The sequence below is a fragment of the Brachyhypopomus gauderio genome, chromosome 2, assembly GCF_052324685.1.
Source record: "Brachyhypopomus gauderio isolate BG-103 chromosome 2, BGAUD_0.2, whole genome shotgun sequence".
Lineage (NCBI taxonomy): Eukaryota > Metazoa > Chordata > Actinopteri > Gymnotiformes > Hypopomidae > Brachyhypopomus > Brachyhypopomus gauderio.
In genome coordinates this window covers 24,221,773-24,240,919 of record NC_135212.1, presented here as the reverse complement: position 1 = coordinate 24,240,919, position 19,147 = coordinate 24,221,773, and the positions used below count along the sequence as shown (strand labels likewise).

The 19,147-nt window shown below is 43.4% G+C and overlaps 3 protein-coding genes and 1 long non-coding RNA gene across 6 annotated transcripts; 3 read left to right on the top strand and 1 right to left on the bottom strand.

Moving 5' to 3' along the window:
- Positions 1 to 56: 56 nt before the first annotated feature.
- kbtbd4 (kelch repeat and BTB (POZ) domain containing 4) lies at positions 57 to 4,527 on the top strand. Its single transcript, XM_076992226.1, has 4 exons — positions 57 to 1,119; positions 1,236 to 1,377; positions 2,401 to 2,507; positions 2,659 to 4,527. Exons 1-4 carry the CDS (start codon positions 658 to 660, stop codon positions 3,517 to 3,519), a joined length of 1,572 nt encoding a protein of 523 aa, XP_076848341.1. The 5' UTR covers positions 57 to 657; the 3' UTR covers positions 3,520 to 4,527.
- Positions 4,528 to 6,082: 1,555 nt separating this feature from the next.
- Positions 6,083 to 14,980, top strand: rapsn (receptor-associated protein of the synapse, 43kD). Of its 2 annotated transcripts, none has more exons than XM_076992248.1 (8): positions 6,083 to 6,678; positions 7,746 to 8,069; positions 9,039 to 9,197; positions 10,225 to 10,323; positions 10,557 to 10,679; positions 10,871 to 10,924; positions 11,165 to 11,364; positions 12,991 to 14,980. In XM_076992248.1, exons 1-8 carry the CDS (start codon positions 6,454 to 6,456, stop codon positions 13,061 to 13,063), a joined length of 1,257 nt encoding a protein of 418 aa, XP_076848363.1. In that variant the 5' UTR covers positions 6,083 to 6,453; the 3' UTR covers positions 13,064 to 14,980. The 2 variants fall into 2 exon arrangements, with proteins under 2 accessions (XP_076848363.1, XP_076848357.1); XM_076992242.1 differs by having other exon boundaries at positions 6,084 to 6,678; positions 7,731 to 8,069.
- On the bottom strand, positions 12,994 to 16,241 carry LOC143494165 (uncharacterized). The gene is made up of 2 exons (XR_013125561.1): positions 16,057 to 16,241; positions 12,994 to 13,145 (listed from the first exon to the last, which is right to left on the bottom strand). It is a non-coding gene; the product is annotated as an uncharacterized LOC143494165 (long non-coding RNA).
- On the top strand, positions 15,098 to 19,106 carry LOC143494131 (zinc-binding protein A33-like). Of its 2 annotated transcripts, none has more exons than XM_076992231.1 (6): positions 15,098 to 15,622; positions 15,790 to 15,885; positions 16,153 to 16,383; positions 16,472 to 16,494; positions 16,641 to 16,759; positions 17,856 to 19,106. In XM_076992231.1, the coding sequence occupies exons 1-6, from the start codon at positions 15,098 to 15,100 to the stop codon at positions 18,392 to 18,394; spliced, it is 1,533 nt and encodes a 510-aa protein (XP_076848346.1). In that variant the 3' UTR covers positions 18,395 to 19,106. The 2 variants fall into 2 exon arrangements, with proteins under 2 accessions (XP_076848346.1, XP_076848342.1); XM_076992227.1 differs by having other exon boundaries at positions 17,841 to 19,106.
- The last annotated feature ends 41 nt before the right edge of the window (positions 19,107 to 19,147 follow it).

Here is a 19,147-nt window from a genome sequence, read left to right as displayed (position 1 = left end):
CCTCCAACGCACGATGGCAGCAGCGCGCTACAGACACGCACTGAGTATTTACTTCCTGGCGCTTACACCAACATGCACCAAACACCCTATGGCTAATCCAAACACGTTTCTTATGAGAGCCGTGCGTTTAAAAACTGAAAGTACGCACATCTGCAAGTACTGTGGAATATTTTGCAATTGACCGATTAACACATTGCATATGAATTCAGTGTGATTGTCATCAGAGGTACAGAGTACGTTGACGAATTATCTAGCTATGTTGTTGCTAACGGTAGTAGCTAGTTAGTGTGTATACAGTAGGCTAACGTCTCAGCCAGCCAGCTACATTTGTTTTGTAGCCAGCAGATATTTGAAGTATTTTGAAACTTTGAAAATGTTGCTAGCTGATGAAGACTGACAATAACAACTGGTTGTACTTTCCTCTGTCGCTATCGCCTTCTCCTAACAATACGGTCAAGTTAATGAGCTGGTAGCTTCATCATTGCGCGTCCCCATCACCACTCCGAGAACTACATGTGATCACTACACACTCTGGGTCTTTATATCTGTTTACTGGAGCATCGTGTTTGTGCAGTTAACACATATTTATTGTTCTTTAACAACGTTTTAACGGGAGTGAGAGTTGGAAGTCCCTGTGTATGTGTATCATTGAAGGCCATGGAGACCAGTGATGATGGGGGCCTCAGTGTGGGGGGTTCATCTGGAGAGGAGAACTACTTCCAGGGTTACACCTTCACTGATCGCTCCCACTCCACGCGTGTGGTCAAGAGCATCATGGACTTGTGTTTAGAGGACGGTCTGTTTGCGGATGTCACCATCACGGTGGAGGGCAGAGAGTTCCAGCTCCATCGCCTGGTGTTGTCGGCACAGAGCAGCTTCTTCAGGTCCATGTTCACCTCAAACCTTAGGGAGGCTCACGACCGCAACATTGAGCTGAAAGATGTGAGTGCGCCCGTCTTCCAGTTGCTGTTGGACTACATCTATCATGGGACGATCAAACTCCAGGTGGAAGACCTGCAAGACACCTATGAGATGGCTGATATGTACCAGCTCACTGCTCTGTTTGAGGAGTGCTCACGCTTCCTCTCACGGACTGTGGAGGTTAAGAATTGTTTACAGGTGGGTATAAGGCAACTTTTAAAACTCCCCTCTTAAGGTTATAATGGAGCCCCACTGAGATCCCTGTTCCATGACTAAATACCGGTCAGTGGCCAACTGTGTGCTGTGTGTTTTAGGTGATGTGGTTGGCAGACAGACACAGTGACCAGGAGCTGTACACAGCAGCTAAGCACTGTGCCAAAATTCACCTGGTGCAGCTGCACCAAACGGACGAGTTCCTCAACCTGCCGTTGCGTCTCCTCATGGACATCATCAAAGGTGGGTTCAGTAGACAGGCTGGCTTGCCTCAGCATCTCTAGGTTTCTTCAAGGAAATGTCTTCCGGTTCTTCAGTAGTGTAGTCAAGCAGTGTAGCAGCGTTGAGATAGGCAGGCTCTATATTTGAAAGGGAAAGGTATTTGTATTGCAGGAGCTAAAATAAAATAAACGGATGTGGATTCAAGCTGCATGTGAACCAGGCGGTCTAAAAGTGGAACGGAATGCTGTGGAATCAGGATAAGACTCGGCAACATTTCATTTACTAACTATGACGCATTAAACCACAAGAGAACCCTGATATTCACAGCTCCTAAACCATGTATATTCACTGCTAGCAGAATTGTTTCAGAAAATGTCTAGCATTTGAAAAAATGATTAAAGACTGTTTATGCTATTTTTGTATTTGTACTTTTGTATTTTTACTGTGAACCTTCATACTAATTGCTTCTTTACAGAAATAGAAAACGCTCTTATTTGCAGCAAATCTGCCTCTCACGTCCAGTTTGTTGGTTTGTTGCGTGTGGCCAAATTTGTTTTGTCTTGGTGCTGTGCACATACAACGAATTGTAAAGGAAACCAGTATGTGACGAAATTTGCAAGTCTGTTGGCATCATCATGTCTGTGTAATAACAGAAAAATCAAACCATATATGACCAAAATGTATTAGGGTATTTTGTCCTTAGATATATACATATAATTGTGGGCCTTATCTTCTAAATGGTAGAAAAAAACATATAAGGGCAAACTATATGGTTCAACACCTGTGTATGCATACTAGGAATTTGTGTAAAAACCATGTTGCATGAGAATCAGCATGCAGGAACTAAAGCACACATTCATCCTGATGTATTCATTCATGCTTTATGTCTATCCATGCAAAAGTGAAACAATTTAGAGACTGGATCACATGTTATTCAGTCTAATACTGCTCTGTGGTTTGTTATAATAATGTGATGGACTAAATTCATTTGACATATATTTGATTGTCAATTAAAACCAGATAATATTAACTGCTCTGACTTAGATGGTGTTCCAAGCTCGCAAAATCCAACTGCAGCAATTGAGTCTTGGATAAACCACAACAAAGTTGAGCGAGAGGAGTTCTCTGAGATGCTCTCAGACAGCCTAAAGGTATGTTTTAAACTAGGACTAATAAAACATAATCAGGATTTTGAATGCACTCTGATGAAAACCCACACAGTTCTGCAGAGGGCATTACTTTTTTTTTTTTTTTTTTTTTAACGTTTCCCTCAGTTTTCTGTCCCTTGTCCCTGTGATGCAGGAGATCGGTGAGAACGTGCACATTTACCTGATCGGGAAGGAGGAGACACGCACGCACTCTCTGGCCGTGTCCCTGCACTGCGACGAGGACGACGCCATCAGCGTGAGCGGTCAGAACAGCCTGTGTCACCAGATCACGGCGGCGTGTAAGCACGGCGCGGACCTGTACGTGGTGGGCGGCTCCATCCCGCGGCGCATGTGGAAGTGCAACATGCACACGATGGACTGGGAGCGGTGCGCACCGCTGCCTCGCGACCGCCTCCACCACACGCTGGTGTCCGTCGCCGCCGAGGACGCCATCTACTCGCTGGGCGGCAAGACGCTGCAGGACACGCTGTCCAACGCCGTGATCTACTACACGGTGCGGGACAACATGTGGACGGAGACGAGCCAGCTGGACACGGCCGTGTCGGGCGCGGCCGGCGTGAACCTGGGCGGCACCATCTACCTGCTGGGCGGGGAGGAGAACGACATGGACTTCTTCACCAAGCCGTCGCGCCTCATCCAGTGCTTCGACACGGCCGCGCAGAACTGCCGCGCCAAGCCGTACATGCTGCCCTTCGCCGGCTGCATGCACGCCACCGCGCACAAGGACCTGATCTTCGTGGTGGCGGAGGGCGACTCGCTGGTGTGTTACAACCCGCTCCTGGACAGCTTCACGCGCCTGCGCTTCCCCGAGGTGTGGAGCTGCGTGCCGTCTCTCTGGAAGGTGGCCAGCTGCAACGGCTGCATCTACGTCTTCAGGGACAAATGCAAGAAGGGGGACGCCAACACGCTGAAGCTGAACCCCGCCACGTCCGTCGTGTCCGTCATCAAGGGAATCAAGATCCTTCTGACCAACTGGCAGTTTGTGCTGGCCTGATGGTTCAAGCGCTGTTTGCAGGAGAAATCCCATCATTCAGGGTGACTGTGTGAATGTTTTAGGAACGTACAGTTTGCAGTGGTGAGTAGTGATGTAGAGTGAAGAGCTGAAACTGTAGTGCGAGACAGTGGTTTTGTATTTGGCTTTTGTGTTTCAAGCCTTATCCAGTTGTGCAGTGTGGTAGACTGTGGAACACAGCTCATGAACAGTGAAAGCCATTTATAATGTTAATTATAAAATAAATCCATACTCTATTGTTTGGTTCACACTTCCCAGAATCCATGGTATGAGCAGAATAAACTAGCCTAATTATGGTCTTTTTGACAATAGCATTTTCAAATCAAGCTGATCACCGTAATGTTTGAGTGCGGTTGAAAGCATTGTTGACTTGCATTTGAATGTGTTATTTTTCTAAAAATACAGATGCTCATACAGTATTTATAAAACATTTTGGAGTAACATTGATGATCTCTGAGCAGGCCACTTGTTTCAGTATAATTGTATTAGTATAGTGCAGCAGTCTTACTCTGAAATAATTGATAAATATGGGCCTTATGTTCATTCAGATAGTAAGTATGTGTAGTCATTTCAATAGCTGACAGTTGATATAGTAAATATATCACGCCAAAGGATTTTCTTGTGCAATCCACAGTGTCATCAAAAACACACACCACTGCAAGCCAACAGCTATAGAGTGGATTACTTGGAGTTGCAGTGTCTTAATAGTTTAACATTTTCTGAGTATGAAGTTTCTACATGTAGCAAGTGAGAAAAGGGTTTTGTATCAGCGTACTGAAACAATAGCATAATGTAAAAAAAAAGTGGAATTTCAAAGGAGTTCAGAGTTTTCTTCACTATATCCAGTGTCGATATAGTCTGTGTTTTGTGACATGTATATCCTCAGTGACTATTGATGGCAGTATTGTGAACAACACATGCTCATGCAAAGGATTTTGAAACAACAAACTTTTTTTATGAGGGTCTTCTCCAATTTCTTTTGGCCAACATTTACATTAAATGTGGAATATTATTGCTTTTTGTGTTGATAATTGTATCTGGCATCAGTTAGCCCTGTGAGGACCACAGAAAGGTTCTCAGTTCTGCTGTCACAAGTTAAGGTTTGTAAATGAGTTTATCATGCCTGAAAATATTCTCAGAAGTGAAGGCATCTCCAGGACCAAATCAGTCTTGACATGGTGCTTGTGGTGTACAAACCCTTTTGTACACAAGGTCTCTCCTGTTGCACACAGACATAAGCAGCATGTGCTGCTGAGGCCCACTTGTACATCCCATTAACGAAGCATGTTCCTACATCTTAAAGTGCATTTCATTTTTGAGTAAAGTGATTGACTGCTATTCGGCGAATGTCTGTCTGGCTTGGGACCCTTTGTGCATCCTGATTGGTCAGAGGTGGTGCGTGATCCTAGGCACCACCTCTGCACAGGTAAGCTGTGCTTCACCCTGCGGAGTACAGGTTTATTGCTCCAATTTTAAGAGTAGCTACTAGCATCTTAGTCATTTTGTTGTTGCCTAAAATGATTGGCTTGTTGCTGATCACATGACTCGATGCACTGCAGGGTCAGGATGCACCTAGCCGCTGTAGCCTCACTGAGACTTTACTTCCCTTAAACATGTACATATGTTTAGTTTTATTTTCATTACTCTTACAGATTATTCTCATTATTTTCATAGTCCTGTTTCTTCCATATTTTTGGTGAATATGAAAAAGTTCATATGCATATTCTTGCAAAATTACTATGTCGGTCTAGCACTAAGCTACATTTTTGTTATGCATGAAATGATTTAGTCACATACCTAACCTCCAGTGAGGGCTATAGCTGTCTTGTGTACCAGCCCTCCAGGAATTGTGTTATGACGTGACTTAGAACCTCCAGAGATTCATCTTGTGAATGGAAAGGCGGTAACAGTACCTATTTGTATCCTGGAAGCAGCTGAGAACAGGCAAGGTTGCGGGAGCTAGCTTCAGTGGAGAGCTCAACAGTTCGATACCATTGATGTGTTTCAAGGAGCAGTGATACTGAAACTCAAGACAAATACTTTGTGAACTATTCTAAGCATCAGTTGCTGACACCAATACGGCGGGGGTGAGGGGGCGGCACATGTGTGTCTTAACAAGGCCCGCCCACAGAAACTCTCCAGCCAGTACAAGGAGATTTTGACTTGCTCTACTTTAGTGCTGTGAAATAATTGGCTGTTTTTAGCCTCCTGTCTGCCAAACCCAGCCACTCAGTGGCTGAGTAACCCCACTCCAGGCCCTTTTTTTAGGCATATGAACTGTGGTGTTAGTAGTCATGATGTTCACGTTTGGGGAAAGTGTGTGCTGTTGAGGAGGTGAAGGGTTGAGTTGTAAGTGGCAGAGAGACGCTTAGGCGTCGGTTGTGACCTTGGGTCTTTTCAGAGACTGAGGCTGGATTCCAGCAGGGACACATGGTTGAGACTGACAAGGCCATCTGCTGTAGTTCAGGCCCTCCACAGGGAGGGAGGGAAGAGGGGAAGGAGAGGAGGGGGCTAGGGCAGGCAGAATTCCTCCCACTGGGGTGTGGAGGGAGTAGATATTCTGGGAGATCATTACCAGCACCTTGGATTGGTATTCTTCCAGTGTCTTCATATGTCACTAAAATCTCCTAAGACGTATATGGCAGCTGTTTAAGAAGATTCAGGTGTAAGGAGCACGATCGATTTTCCCTCGGGTTTTGTGGTGGCAATGAGCGCAATGGCAGGTTTGGTTCCGAGACTCTCGCATGCGGTAGATCCAGTTTCTTCCTCATCTCTCTGCACCCGAATCTGAGAGCTACGGACTGAAGTGTCTGGTGGAGGCGGCGGCCAGCTGTGGATCCTTCGTTCGCACTTCTGTTGTCCTAAAGGCGGTCGTAGGATTGTACTCTGGCGTCCGAAGGCCAGAGAGCCAGGTGGATGAGTATTTTTATGAAGCACATTGTTGTAGAGATGGGCCAGGACCAAACGAAGCAACAGATTGAGAAAGGTCTGAGGCTTTACCAGTCCAACGAGACGGAGAAAGCTTTACATGTTTGGATGAAGGTGCTGGAGAAGACGACAGATCCTGGGGGGAAGTTCAGGGCTTTGGGTTGCCTGATTACAGCCCATTCAGAGATGGGTAAATACAGAGAGATGTTAAAGGTAAGCTGCTTCTTTATGAGGGTTTTACTAACATTTACATGCCCTTTCAATCAACTACATTATTAATGAGTGCCACTTTGAGAGGCTTGATTTTTATTAGATGTTCTTTATAAATACACTTGGCATCCACTTTTAAATGTTAGTAGCCTATTGGTCTGCTTAGTACCACAGAAAACTGAGAACAGGGACCTTACATAAGCTTTTATGGTTGAATATACAATCCAGTATTATTTTCAAGATATTTACAGGTCAGACACATAAAACTTTACCTAACAAAATGTTGCCTAATGCTAATATTTCCATGACCTCATCTTAAGTTAAATGTTTTGTGGATTGTCATTTAATAATAAACTACTAATAGTTTATTATTTGAGGACTGCTGTGAATAATCAAGCAAGCATATTTAATATGAAAAAGATGACGAAAAGGCTCAGTGACCAAAAAATAAGTGCAAAAAGGTCCATGTAAATCTCGTGGAGCCATTTTTAATTTGCAGCTTCCGTAGAAAAGGAGATCCTCATGCTATATGATCCTTGGCTTGCTGTATCTTGTTGACATAGAGCCCCTTACACACACAGGAACATGCTTGGCTAAGTTTAGTGAAGAGTTCATTAGCGAGTCAATACACTTAAACAGCAGGAACAAAATACTTGTCAGTGGTGAACAGAGTAGTAGAAATAGTCCTCATTCCTCTATGAAGTATCTATATAACCTTTCTGAGCAGTGCTCTTCCAAGAGCCTACTTGACTAAGAGGGTGTGTGGTTTATTGAGGCAGGTAAGAGGAACATTTGGATGACAAGGACCCATTTCCAGTAGTACAGTAGTACATGGTGTGATGGGTTCACTGCTGGTTCATTGATGCTGTGTGTAAATTACAGTAGAGCTTGCATTAGAGAATTCCACTAGTTCATGAGCGCGCAGAATGTGTGATCATAATCCTCTGTCCTAAGTAATTTATACATTGCTTTTCTGTTATGCTGCTGTCCATTGATGTGTGCACACACGCGCACATACACACACACACACACACACACACTCACTCCACTATCAGTACGCCCTTGCTCAGATCGACACAGCGCGGGAGATGGAGGACCCAGACTACCTAACGGAAGGCTACCTGAACCTGGCTCGCAGCAACGAAAAACTCTGCGACTTCCAGAAGACCATTTCATACTGCAAGACCTGCTTGAACATGCAGGGCACCACGGTGAGCCTGCAGCTCAACGGCCAGGTGTGCCTGAGCATGGGCAACGCGTTCCTGGGTCTCAGCGTCTTTCAGAAAGCCCTGGAGAGCTACGAGAAGGCCTTGCGCTACGCCCACAACAACGACGACAAGATGCTGGAGTGCAGGGTGTGCTGCAGCTTGGGCAACTTCTACATCCAGCTAAAGGTGCTGTCCCACAATGCCGTGTCATCGCTCTTCTCTTCTGAACTGTACATGCTGTTCTGTTGTGTTCTGCTCCATTCAGAAGTTGTATAACTTGAGCTACTTGGAATTTTGCTCTGCTGTCGCATGCGATCATTTCACACTCAACACCTTGTCACCCCCCCCACCCCCCCACCCTCTATACGTCCAAAAGTTTCTGCCGCATACAGCCTCCTGTCAGAGTACTGCAGTAATTCATTGTTAAAATAAGCATCACTGATTACATGGTTGCAATAAACTGCCAACATGCAATATGCAACATATCAGCAGACAGGACACACAAAGCAGGCCGGTACAGATTTAGGCTTGTGCACTCACCTTGACACTGCAGATCTGGGGAGTCTAATCCTTCAGATCCCTGGAATGGTCTGTTGTAATCAGTCTGGGATAAAGTGGTATGTGGAGAATGTACTCGTATGTCAAAGCCAACAAGCGGCAGAATATAAAAAAATGCAGACCTGGTCCATGTTGAACTTTCTAGTACTCATGGGTATTCATCTCCCAACTCCAAATCCACGATGCAGTACTGTACTTTTGTTATTACAGGTTGCCAGTGTCAAACAACATAGGCATGTTAGAGATGTTCACTATATAACATCCATAGAGGGGCAGGTACTACAGATTTTACATGTTGCTTTACTTATGTCATGAAGGCTGACAAACTTGCACAAATTAATTACATTACATTATATTAATTGTTTAATTAACCAAGTAAAAAATTGCATCAAAAACTGGATTTGAGGTCTGGAGTTTAACACCTGTGGTAATTTTCATATATTATTCAAATTTACGTAATGTCAAAGGCCAAATAAATAATGAAAACTCTTAAAAAAAAATCTTTATTTCACTCACTTATCCATCAATGACCAGATCAGTGGATACTGTACAGTGCATACAGACTAGTATGAACATGTGTCCTCCATGTTCTCGCAGGACTACGAGAAGGCTCTGTTCTTTCCATGCAAAGCCGCCGAGCTCGTGAACGACTACGGCAAGGGCTGGAGCCTGAAGTACCGCGCAATGAGTCAGTACCACATGTCCGTGGCCTACAGGAAGCTGGATCGCCTGCCCGACGCCATGGAGTGCTGTGAGGTACACGCTAGTCCAGGGTTCTGTGCTCGCTTGGGGCCCTGAGGCCCAGGGCCCATAATGCTCCGGACAGTGCTCGTCACAGTGGGGTTGTTGTAGTCGTGTTTTCCACTCTTTGTCAGAGGTGTCAATTCCAGGTTCAGAAAGTAAAAGTCCTCACCAGGATTTTGCTCAAACTTGCTAGATTTTCTAATTAGTGCAATCCAGGTAAAATTAGTGGAATCAACACAATCCAGGAAGCCTGAGCAAAACCCTGGTGAGGACTTTTACTTTCTGAACCTGGAATTGACACCTCTGCTCTTTGCATGCTTCCCTCCACAGAACTGGGGGCAGTACATTGGTCAAATCTCCCAAAGTCTAGTAAAGCCCAGTATGGTTAGCAACTACTACCTTAAGACCACAAACATTGAGTTTTCAGAGTTCCACTGGCAAACACGCGTCTGAACACACCCCGGCTTGCATCAGTAGTCACGTGAATGAGTGTTTATCAGTTCCATCACCTTAATCCCTCTGGCTGCCACATGTGATCGTTTGTATTAGTCCCCTTGGCACGGCTCTGCTCTCAGATCTGTGTTACTCAATGTGGCTGTGTGCGAGTGAGCTGGGGGGGACCAACAACTGACAGGTGCAGCTGTTTCTAGGTCTTGTGCCAGACCCGAGGTCTGAGCCCCAGGCTGACCCGGCCTCTTCACTATGCCTGATAAAAATATGTCAGCCAAGAGCTGAGGCACCGTCTGCGAGGGGCGATTATGAAGAACGTAGTCGTCACCCCCGTCTAATGGTGGGGAGAGGGGCGAGACAAAGGGCCAGTGCTCTGGACCACGGGCATCACAATGACCCGCTGTTGGCAACCCATTACCGAGTGGCATTTATAACCGTGTTACAGTACAGATCACATTTAAGCCTTCGTGCTCACAGCAGTGCCACAGAGATGTTTTCTGAAAATGCAGAATGTGTTTGTGCAATGCTCATACACTTGACTTTATTTTAAGGAGGAGACGATCCTAACGCAAACCCTCATTACACACAGGAGTCGATGAAAATTGCTCTGCAGCACGGCGATCGACCTCTGCAGGCCCTTTGTCTGCTGAATTTTGCTGATATTCATCGCTGCCGAAAAGATGTTGAGGTAAGTCTGTTTCAGCCCTGAATTTTTTTTAATAACACTATTTTAGTTTGGGCTGTGCAGTTAGTTAACTGTTTCAGTTTTGTCTGTACAGTAAGTTAAATATTTAAATTTTATATCTACACAGCTCTGGACTCCAACCCGTTAAGATTTATGCTTGTGTCCGTGTTTTGCTATTGTTCATCTGTACTGTGTTTAGGGCCCCTTACAGTATTGATCCTCTCTCACCTGTTTAGAAAGCATTCCCTCGCTACGAGTCTTCTATGTGTATAATGACAGAGATTGGCAACCGTCTGGGTCAAGCAGCCATCTACTTAGGCGTGGGGAAGTGCTGGCTACTGCAGAAGGAAGATGACAAGGTTGAGAAATAGCTTTTAAACAAATTGATTAACAATACAAAGGAGGCTTGAAAGTATATAACTCACATACTCATATATGTGAGTATATAACTCACATATATATAAAAATCTACTTATTACTTAAGTTTATGACCCTTAAGGTTTTCTTTATTATATATCTGAGCAATCAGTCATTTTCTTCTCTCCTCCAGGCGCTGGACTCTCTTCAGCGAGCATACGAGCTGTCGGAGGCAATCGGATACAAGGCATGTTGTTTCACTTTGTGTATTTTGTACCTTACTCAAACTTGCACTAGCAGAACTTAAAGTCTTAGCCACCTGAGCTCTTCCCAAGGTGCTGAGCCTTTTCTGGAAGCTCTGGGTTGAAACCCACTCTGTACACACTGGGATAACGGCGAGAGAGAGAGAGAGAGATCTCGTGCCGGCCCGTGCTGTAATGGCGTCAGCTGTCTCTGCGTGTGGCTGAAGTGATGCGGTCTTCCGCAGCTCTGCTCGCTGAAGGTGCACTGGCTGACGGAAGGCGTCCACCGCAGCAGCGGGCGGCAGGAGGAGCTCAGGGAGCAGGTGGTGAAGTTCCTGCAGTGTGTGGAGGAGCTGGAGCTCTACTGCGGCATGTGTGGCGAGTCCATCGGCGAGAAGAACCAGCAGCTGCAGGCCCTGCCCTGCTCCCACATTTTTCACCTCAAGTATGTGTCCTTGTGGTGAATAGCAGAAAGAGACCAAAGTGTTTGTTTAGCAGCCTTAGTATGTACTGTGGATCACTTTAGGGGGGTGTTGCAAGTCCAAAAAGAAGCCATCAGCAACTGGTTAGTGGTTCAGTTTTATTTTTGGACCAAATCAACATGTGTATGATGTTTGACTAGGCTTAATTTGAACCCTGGTTATGAGGAACTGTGAAAACATGCAGTGTTTTCATACAGTGTGTCCTGCTTGCTATACGCTACACTATATTGCCAAAAGTATTTGCACACCTTCTTTGACTCACATATGAGCCAGTCAAGTTCATCCACACCAGACTCTGCCATCCATGTCTTTATGGACCTTGCATTGTGCACGGGTGCACAGTCATGCTGGAAGGGGCCAGCTCCAAAAAAGTTGGGAGCATGGAATTGTCCAAAATGTCTTGGTATGCCGAAGCATTAAGAGTTCTTTTTACTGGAACTAAGGGTCCAAGGCTCCTGAAAAACAACCCCACACTATAGTTCCTCCTCCACCAAACTTTACACTTGGCACAATGCAGTCCGACAAGTACCGTTCTCCTAGCAGCCGCCAAACCCAGACTCGTCTATCAGATTGCCAGGTGGAGAAGTGCGATTCGTCACTCCAGCGAACATGCGTCCGTTGCTCTAGTCCAGTGGTGGCGTGCTTTACACCACTGCATCCGACAGTCTGCATTGCACTTGGTGATGTATGGCTTGGATGCAGCTGCTCGATCATGGAAACCAATTCCATGAAGCTCTCTGTGCACTGTTTGTGAGCTAATCTGAAGACCACATGAAGTTGGATGTCTGTAGTGATTGACTGCAGAAAGTTGACAACTTCTTCGCACTACGCGCTTCAGCATCCACTGACCCTGCTCCATCAGTTTACGAGGCCTACCACTTCGTGGCTGAGTTCCTGTGGTTCCCAAACACTTCCATTTTCTTATAATACAGCTGACAGTTGTCTGTGGAATATTTAGGAGCGAGGAAATTTCACGACTTGGATTTGTTGCACAGGTGGCATCACATCACAGTTCCACGCTGGAATTCACTGAGCTGCTGAGAGGAACCCATTCTTTCTGCATGTCTAGGTGCTTAATTTTATACACCTGTGTCCATGGAAGTTATTGGAACACCTGATTCCGATCATTTGGATGGGTGAGTGAATACTTTTGGCAATATAGTGTATTTGGTAAATATAGGGAGGTTAATTCAGTGTGTGCAGTTGTGTGTAGTGCATAACGTCTTAATTGACCTGCAGCAGTCAGTCATCATGCATTAATAATGTCACTAGGACAGGGTATGGTCACAGGCATCAGGAAGTCCAATGTTGGGTTTATGTTTAAATGTGTGTGATGGATCATTGGTTTAAAAGTGAGATAGGGGTGGAATGTCAGACCTCACTGTTGAGTCTTCCAGAGGTGTTCTGGGTTTAATTCATCCCAACAAACAAGGCACCTGCCTCATGACCCCTGTGAAGACCTTGTGAGGTTGTGAGCATGCCCCTGTGTGAACCTGTAATGCTTGATCAGAGGACATCATCATGTATGTCATTTAGGATAGATCCAGAAATGCAGATGCTGGTCAATCGATTCTCTCTCTTTTAAACAGGTGTCTGCAAACAAACGGGACACAGGGCTGTCCTAAATGTCGCCGCTCTTCCATGAAGCCAGGTTTTGTATGATGCTCTGTAGTGAAAAGGTTCTGCCTTGGACTAGATGATCAGTCAGAGTGGCTCCTCTTGAGGTAGACCGAACGTTTCTCCACTAGGAGACACAGAAAGAGAACAGAAACAGTGAGTGTTCAGATCCACCTGGTTTATGTCATCAGAAATGAACGAATCACACAGCGACGGAACACGCCATCCCACGTAGAGAAGATCATCATAATGGAGAGGTTCAGCAGTCAGAACCGAGCATTAATGTTTGTGCTGTGCTGGGAGATGTCAAACGTGTGTCACGTGTGCTGTATACATGGACCTGTGGGGCCGTCCTTAAGCTGTGGCATAGACACCAAGCACTCAGAGGACCAGCTGGCAAACAGCTGACGAGTCAAAAAGATGGTTACTGTACACCTGGTCTTGGAAAGTTAGTGAATACTGGCAATCATGTTTTCATGAATGATTATTTGAGTAGATCTAGGATTTGTGGGTCAGTCCATCATTTGGTACCTGTAAATTCAATTAAACAAGTAATTAAATATGCAGTTATGCAAACGGTCAAACTGCAAAGATATTTTCATTTGTTGTTATCTTTATCAACACTATCAGTAAAGTACTAAACATTCATTTTGTTTAGGTGATATTAATGCTGAAAGTAAATATCTTTATAGCTTTTCCAGAATCTTCTTTTGTTAATTATCAAGCTCTGTTAGCTAGCCAAGGATATGCTATAATGGTCTACTTATTTGACCAAATAGCTATGTAATCTGATCCGAGACCTTTTAGGCAACAAAAATTTCATACAACACGGATGTGATCTGTTTCATACAACTGATGTAATCTGTTAGTTGGGGTTTTGTTTGTTTTTTTAGACACCTATAAGCACTGAAATGTTTGAAATTTCAGGAATGCTTTATTCTTTTTGTCCTGTTTTATTTCCCCATTTATTTATGTGCAGTTTTTTTTCCAAACTTAAAATGATTTTAGATGTTTTGTCAAATTATTAAATGGTTCATTTTATTTTCAGTTCTTAACCCGAGCCTTCTCCCTGCACCTTTTTGTGTTCACCCTACTCTAACACACCTGAACATCTCACCTGGCAGCAGGGCCGGAGTGGGCTCCTTTTTCAGCCCGGGAGTTTCATGCCCAAATCCGGCCCAAAATTATTTTTCCCTCCCAATCGGCCCAAACTAGAGATTGACATGAGCCGGCCCATCGGGAATCCTCCCAATCTCCCGATTAACCACTCCGGCTCTGCCTGGCAGGTACAATGCTCCTGATGGTCTCAGTCTGATGTGAGCTGTGACCTGTGACTGATCTTTGTTATTCACATAAGTTATTTCCGAGATTTAAAAAATGGGCATGTAGCAAACACTGCATGTACAACATATAAAATATATATTTAAAATTGGAAGCATACTATATAGTATTTATACTCTTTAATTTGTTTTCTTCATCTTACACAATGACTCAGATAATCTGGCTTACTAAACAAAGAATTATCTTTCATCATATCCATCACATTTTACTCAGTAAGTCAACATGCATTATGGAATAAAATGAATATGGATTAAATGAATTCATATCTCAGCAGGAGCAAAGTGAGATAATGCTGCTCTTCTGTTTTTGTCTTTTCATACTTACTATTTTTAACCTATATTTAATAATTATACATTTTGTATTCAAAATGACTATAACTGTCCGGTTTTACTAACAAATTGCTGTTGCCCAATGTAGTGTTATCCCATCCTGGCAAACACCAGACCATAACTACCTCTACATTTGATCTTTACAATATGAGCATGTTTGTGCTTTGGAATCAGGTTGAAGCTCTGCTTATGTACCTAAAAATACAACAAATGTTTGAGAATGCTTAAAATACCCTGTGGACTGATGACTTTTATAGAGAAAATGCAATTAAAAGAATCTTTGCTACATTTACAGGCAGCCTCATCCTTTTAATTAAACTGTAACACTGGAATGTTTTCAAGCAAATGTGACCTCATAGAATCGGTAATAGAAACCTGTGCACCTAGGTGACGTCAAAATATTTTCGCAATGGTAAGACGCTATGCACTTCAAGTTCAACAGGTTTTTTTTTTAAGACTTGCTGAGAAGTCTGAGCACTTTGACTCAACAGGGAGTGCATTATCCACTTTTAGGAGATTAAACTCCAAAACAATGGCAATGTCATGTCCATTCAATGAGGAAGATCTACTGTGTTCCATGTGCTGTCAGGTCTTCAGCTTCCCGGTCACTCTGACGTGTCAACACAACTTTTGCAAGGTATGCATTCAGTCACACTGGGAATGGAAGGGCTCCCTAACGTGCCCGCTGTGTCATTGTAAGGAGAACACATGGAGACCGCCGATCAACCTGGCACTGAAGATAGCCTCAGACACCTTCAAAACACAGGCTAGCGTGGTCTCAGTCAAACAAGATGACTTTTGCTCCGTACACAATGAGGAACTTAAGCTGTTCTGTCGCAAAGACTGCAAGCCGATTTGCATCGTTTGCCACAGTTCACGGGACCATAAAGACCACGACTGTGATACCATCTCAGAAGCCGCAGCCGCCAGAAAGGTAACAATACTGGTGTTATAATGTTTGGATTATTGTATGTACTTCATCTATTATAGGCGTAAACTTGAACTTGCCCAAAGAGTCAGGCCTTGAAGATGACTAGTTTTTTTTTTGTTCATGATCCTTTCTCACATTGCCTGATACACCTAAAATGATATAACCTGCAGAAAGAACTTTCAAACAAGTATGAAGTATTGAGAGAACACCTGTACAGCATTGAAAGCATGAAGAGAAATCTGGAGAAGCTTGGAGAATACATACAGGTAACCCTAAATACACCAAGCCCTTTCAAATCTTTAACAGAATGCTTCACACACAAAAAAGGCTAACAGTAAATGAAAAGACCAGTTAGCATAAACTCATTAAAATGCTACCGAGTTGCTACTCCCTTTCACTCTTCAACAAAACAATATAGTGGCTTCTCTAGACGTTACCTCAGGCAAAAGCTGTTATGATGATCCCAATCAACACTGGCAAACCACGACATACCTCTTTTATACTGAAAATTAAAATTTCCTGTTTGTCCATAGAACCAAGCGGTTCAGACAGAGGCCCAAATCAGAGAGGAGTTTGAGAAGATGCACCAGCTTTTGAGAGAGGAGGAAGCGGCCCGGCTAACTGTGCTGCAGGCGGAGACCAACAGGAAGGGTCGGGTGGTCAGGAAACAGCTGGAGAACATCACACAGACGTTTGCAGACATCTCGGAGATCATCGAAGACACTGAAAACACGTTGAGATCCGATGATTTATCATTTTTAAGGGTCTGTAAAAGTACCACAAAAACACTGAATGTTAAACATTGTTCTAAGCTCTGTATTGATTGGTGACAAACCAATTTCTCTTTTAAAGGACTGGAAAGAAGCCGTACGAAGGTATGCAAATAAATGTTATTATCTTGGAGCATTTGCCTAAACAGTCGAGCTCTTACAATCAAGCATCAAACAGTAAGAAATGCTGACATACACCGTCAGCAGCCCTTACTTAGTAAACTAGTGATTTATGTTCTACTATATTACAGGGTTTGTTACCCAATAGAGGAAGCGGAGTACCCAAAAGACGCCCTGATAGACACAGCTCAGTACCTGGCATCGTTAAAGTACGGAGTCTGGAAAAGAATCATGGGAGAAGTCAAATACTGTATGTACAAACTATTCAATTCTGAGGGGTTTAAATAAAAAAAATGCTGGACTGCGTAGTGACGTGTAGCTGTGCCTATTGGCTATTATATGGGCTGTTATAGCTTTTACAGTGACTTAAGTTCTAATCTTCATTTTTGGTACCACAATTCAGTGCATTTTTTCATACATTTTAAAAACAGGCAGATGATGTATATAGTATGTATATATTTATGTATTTATACACTATTTGTATGTATATAGTCTAAACATGCAATTAAAAATATATCAGTTCATGTTTTTTTCCATAAATGTTTGGTTAAACTATTTTATAATGTAAAATATCAGTGCATATTAAAACTCCTAGCTAACACTCTTTCGTACAGTCAGTCATCTGACTGTGGAGTGCAGCAGTGGTGGTGCCAGCAGTGGTTGATTACAAGAGTTGACTGTAAACGATATGACAGCCAAATTGTGCGTGTTAACATGTACAAATCTATATATAAAGCAGAAGCATGTGTTGCAATATGTCTGTATCTGACCTGTTATGCATAGTGCACGGAGTCACAGAAATAGGAAATGAATACCATGAAGTACACAAACGTCCTTCCTTGAGTTGTCAAACTCTTACTGACATTTAAAAAAGTGGGAGGATTGCTCCAATCACCTCAACTGTATATATGTATACTGATATCTGACCTTTGGACAAAATTGGGGCATTCTGGGAGAAATTTGTCAATAATGGCAGCTTCCACGGTATTTGATATGTGCCACTCAAATAATGCCTACTGCTAAAAATGTATTGCCATTTTACAAGATAGTTATAGTCGAGGTGTGTGTAATAAAAGGGCTGCTTGAGTGTACACTGAGTACGTGACATCTCCTTTTGGACCTAGGGCAAACATACTCTACCCTAGACTTCATTCTTAAGGGTAACACACGAATGGCTTCTAAAAGTAATTTTCATCTTTTTTAATATTAGTTCCAAATCTAGATCTAGAAGTGCTTTGAATTCTCAGTGCTGCTCAGATGCTTTACAAAATACTGAACTGAAGGCTGAATGGGGTCATCTCACCATTTTCCAAACCGTCTCAACCTTCCAGGTCCCATTGCTCTAGATCCCAACACGGCCCAACCTAACTTAATCGTCAGCGATGAAGTCACGCGTGTGAGTTACGGAAAGAAGCAGCAACTCCCAGACAACCCCGAGCGCTGCTCCGGCCGCCTGGCGGTGCTGGCGGCCACCGGCTTCACCACGGGAAAGCACAGCTGGGGTGTGGAGGTGGGGGACAACCAGGAATGGTACATCGGAGTGGCACGCCAGTCCATCAAAAGGAAGATGGCGGCTTTCCTCAACCCGGCAGAGGGGTTCTGGGTCATCGGGCTGAATAACGGGGAGAACTACTGGGCGCAGACATCTCCTCGTACACGTCTCATCCTGAAGAGAAAGCCCAAAAGAATCACCGTGGAATTGGACTACGAGAAGGGGAAAGTTACATTCCTCAGTGCTGTGGATGGGAGTACTATATACATGTTCAAGGACAAGTTTACTGAGAAAGTCTTTCCTTATTTCGCCCCAGGTATTCACAGTGAAGGTGAAAACTCACTTAAAATTTGTCCTCTAAGGGTGTCTGTAACGCTTCACCAGGATGGCTGACTTAAATAAATGTGTAAAAAAAACTAAACTACATATGAATTATGCTTACCATCCAGTATAATGCAAAAATATATCTTAGACTCCCAAGATAATCCAGATATAGTATGGGCAGTGTAGCTGTGTGCACATAAGGCTAAAAACATGAATGACTATTGTAAATATTAAATTACCTATGGGAGAAAAGCAAAGTTAAACACTAATGTAAAAAGAATAAAGTTATTCATCCTTTTATAAGAATGTACAGTAGTGTGCTAATGTCTTACGCAGGTGTGGAAAAATAAAATAATGCTTTCAAAAACAGAACTGTCAATAGTTTATCATGGTTTTAATATTACTTAATTAATCGCTATCAGTTTGTAGAGCTCAATAATATTCCTTCCAAACGTAAAGTGAAAATGGGGTCCCACAAAGTTCCATCTTAGGACCACTATTATTTACATTATATATGCTACCATTGGACATCGTTATAAACAAACATGGTGTCAATTTTCACTGCTATGCAGATGACATTCAACTTTATATATCAACCAAACCTGACATGACAAACAGTTTAGGAAAAATTGAGGCCTGCGTAAGAGATGTTAAATGCTGGATGTCTCTAAATTTCCTCCAACTTAATGAGGACAAAACGATAGGACATCTTTGTTGACACAAGCATTTAACTATAAATAACCATTTAACATTTTCCATAATGCCCACTCACTTTATATAGCGAGTGAGCAGTTAAAGGCTAAACTCCAATTCAGAAGACCC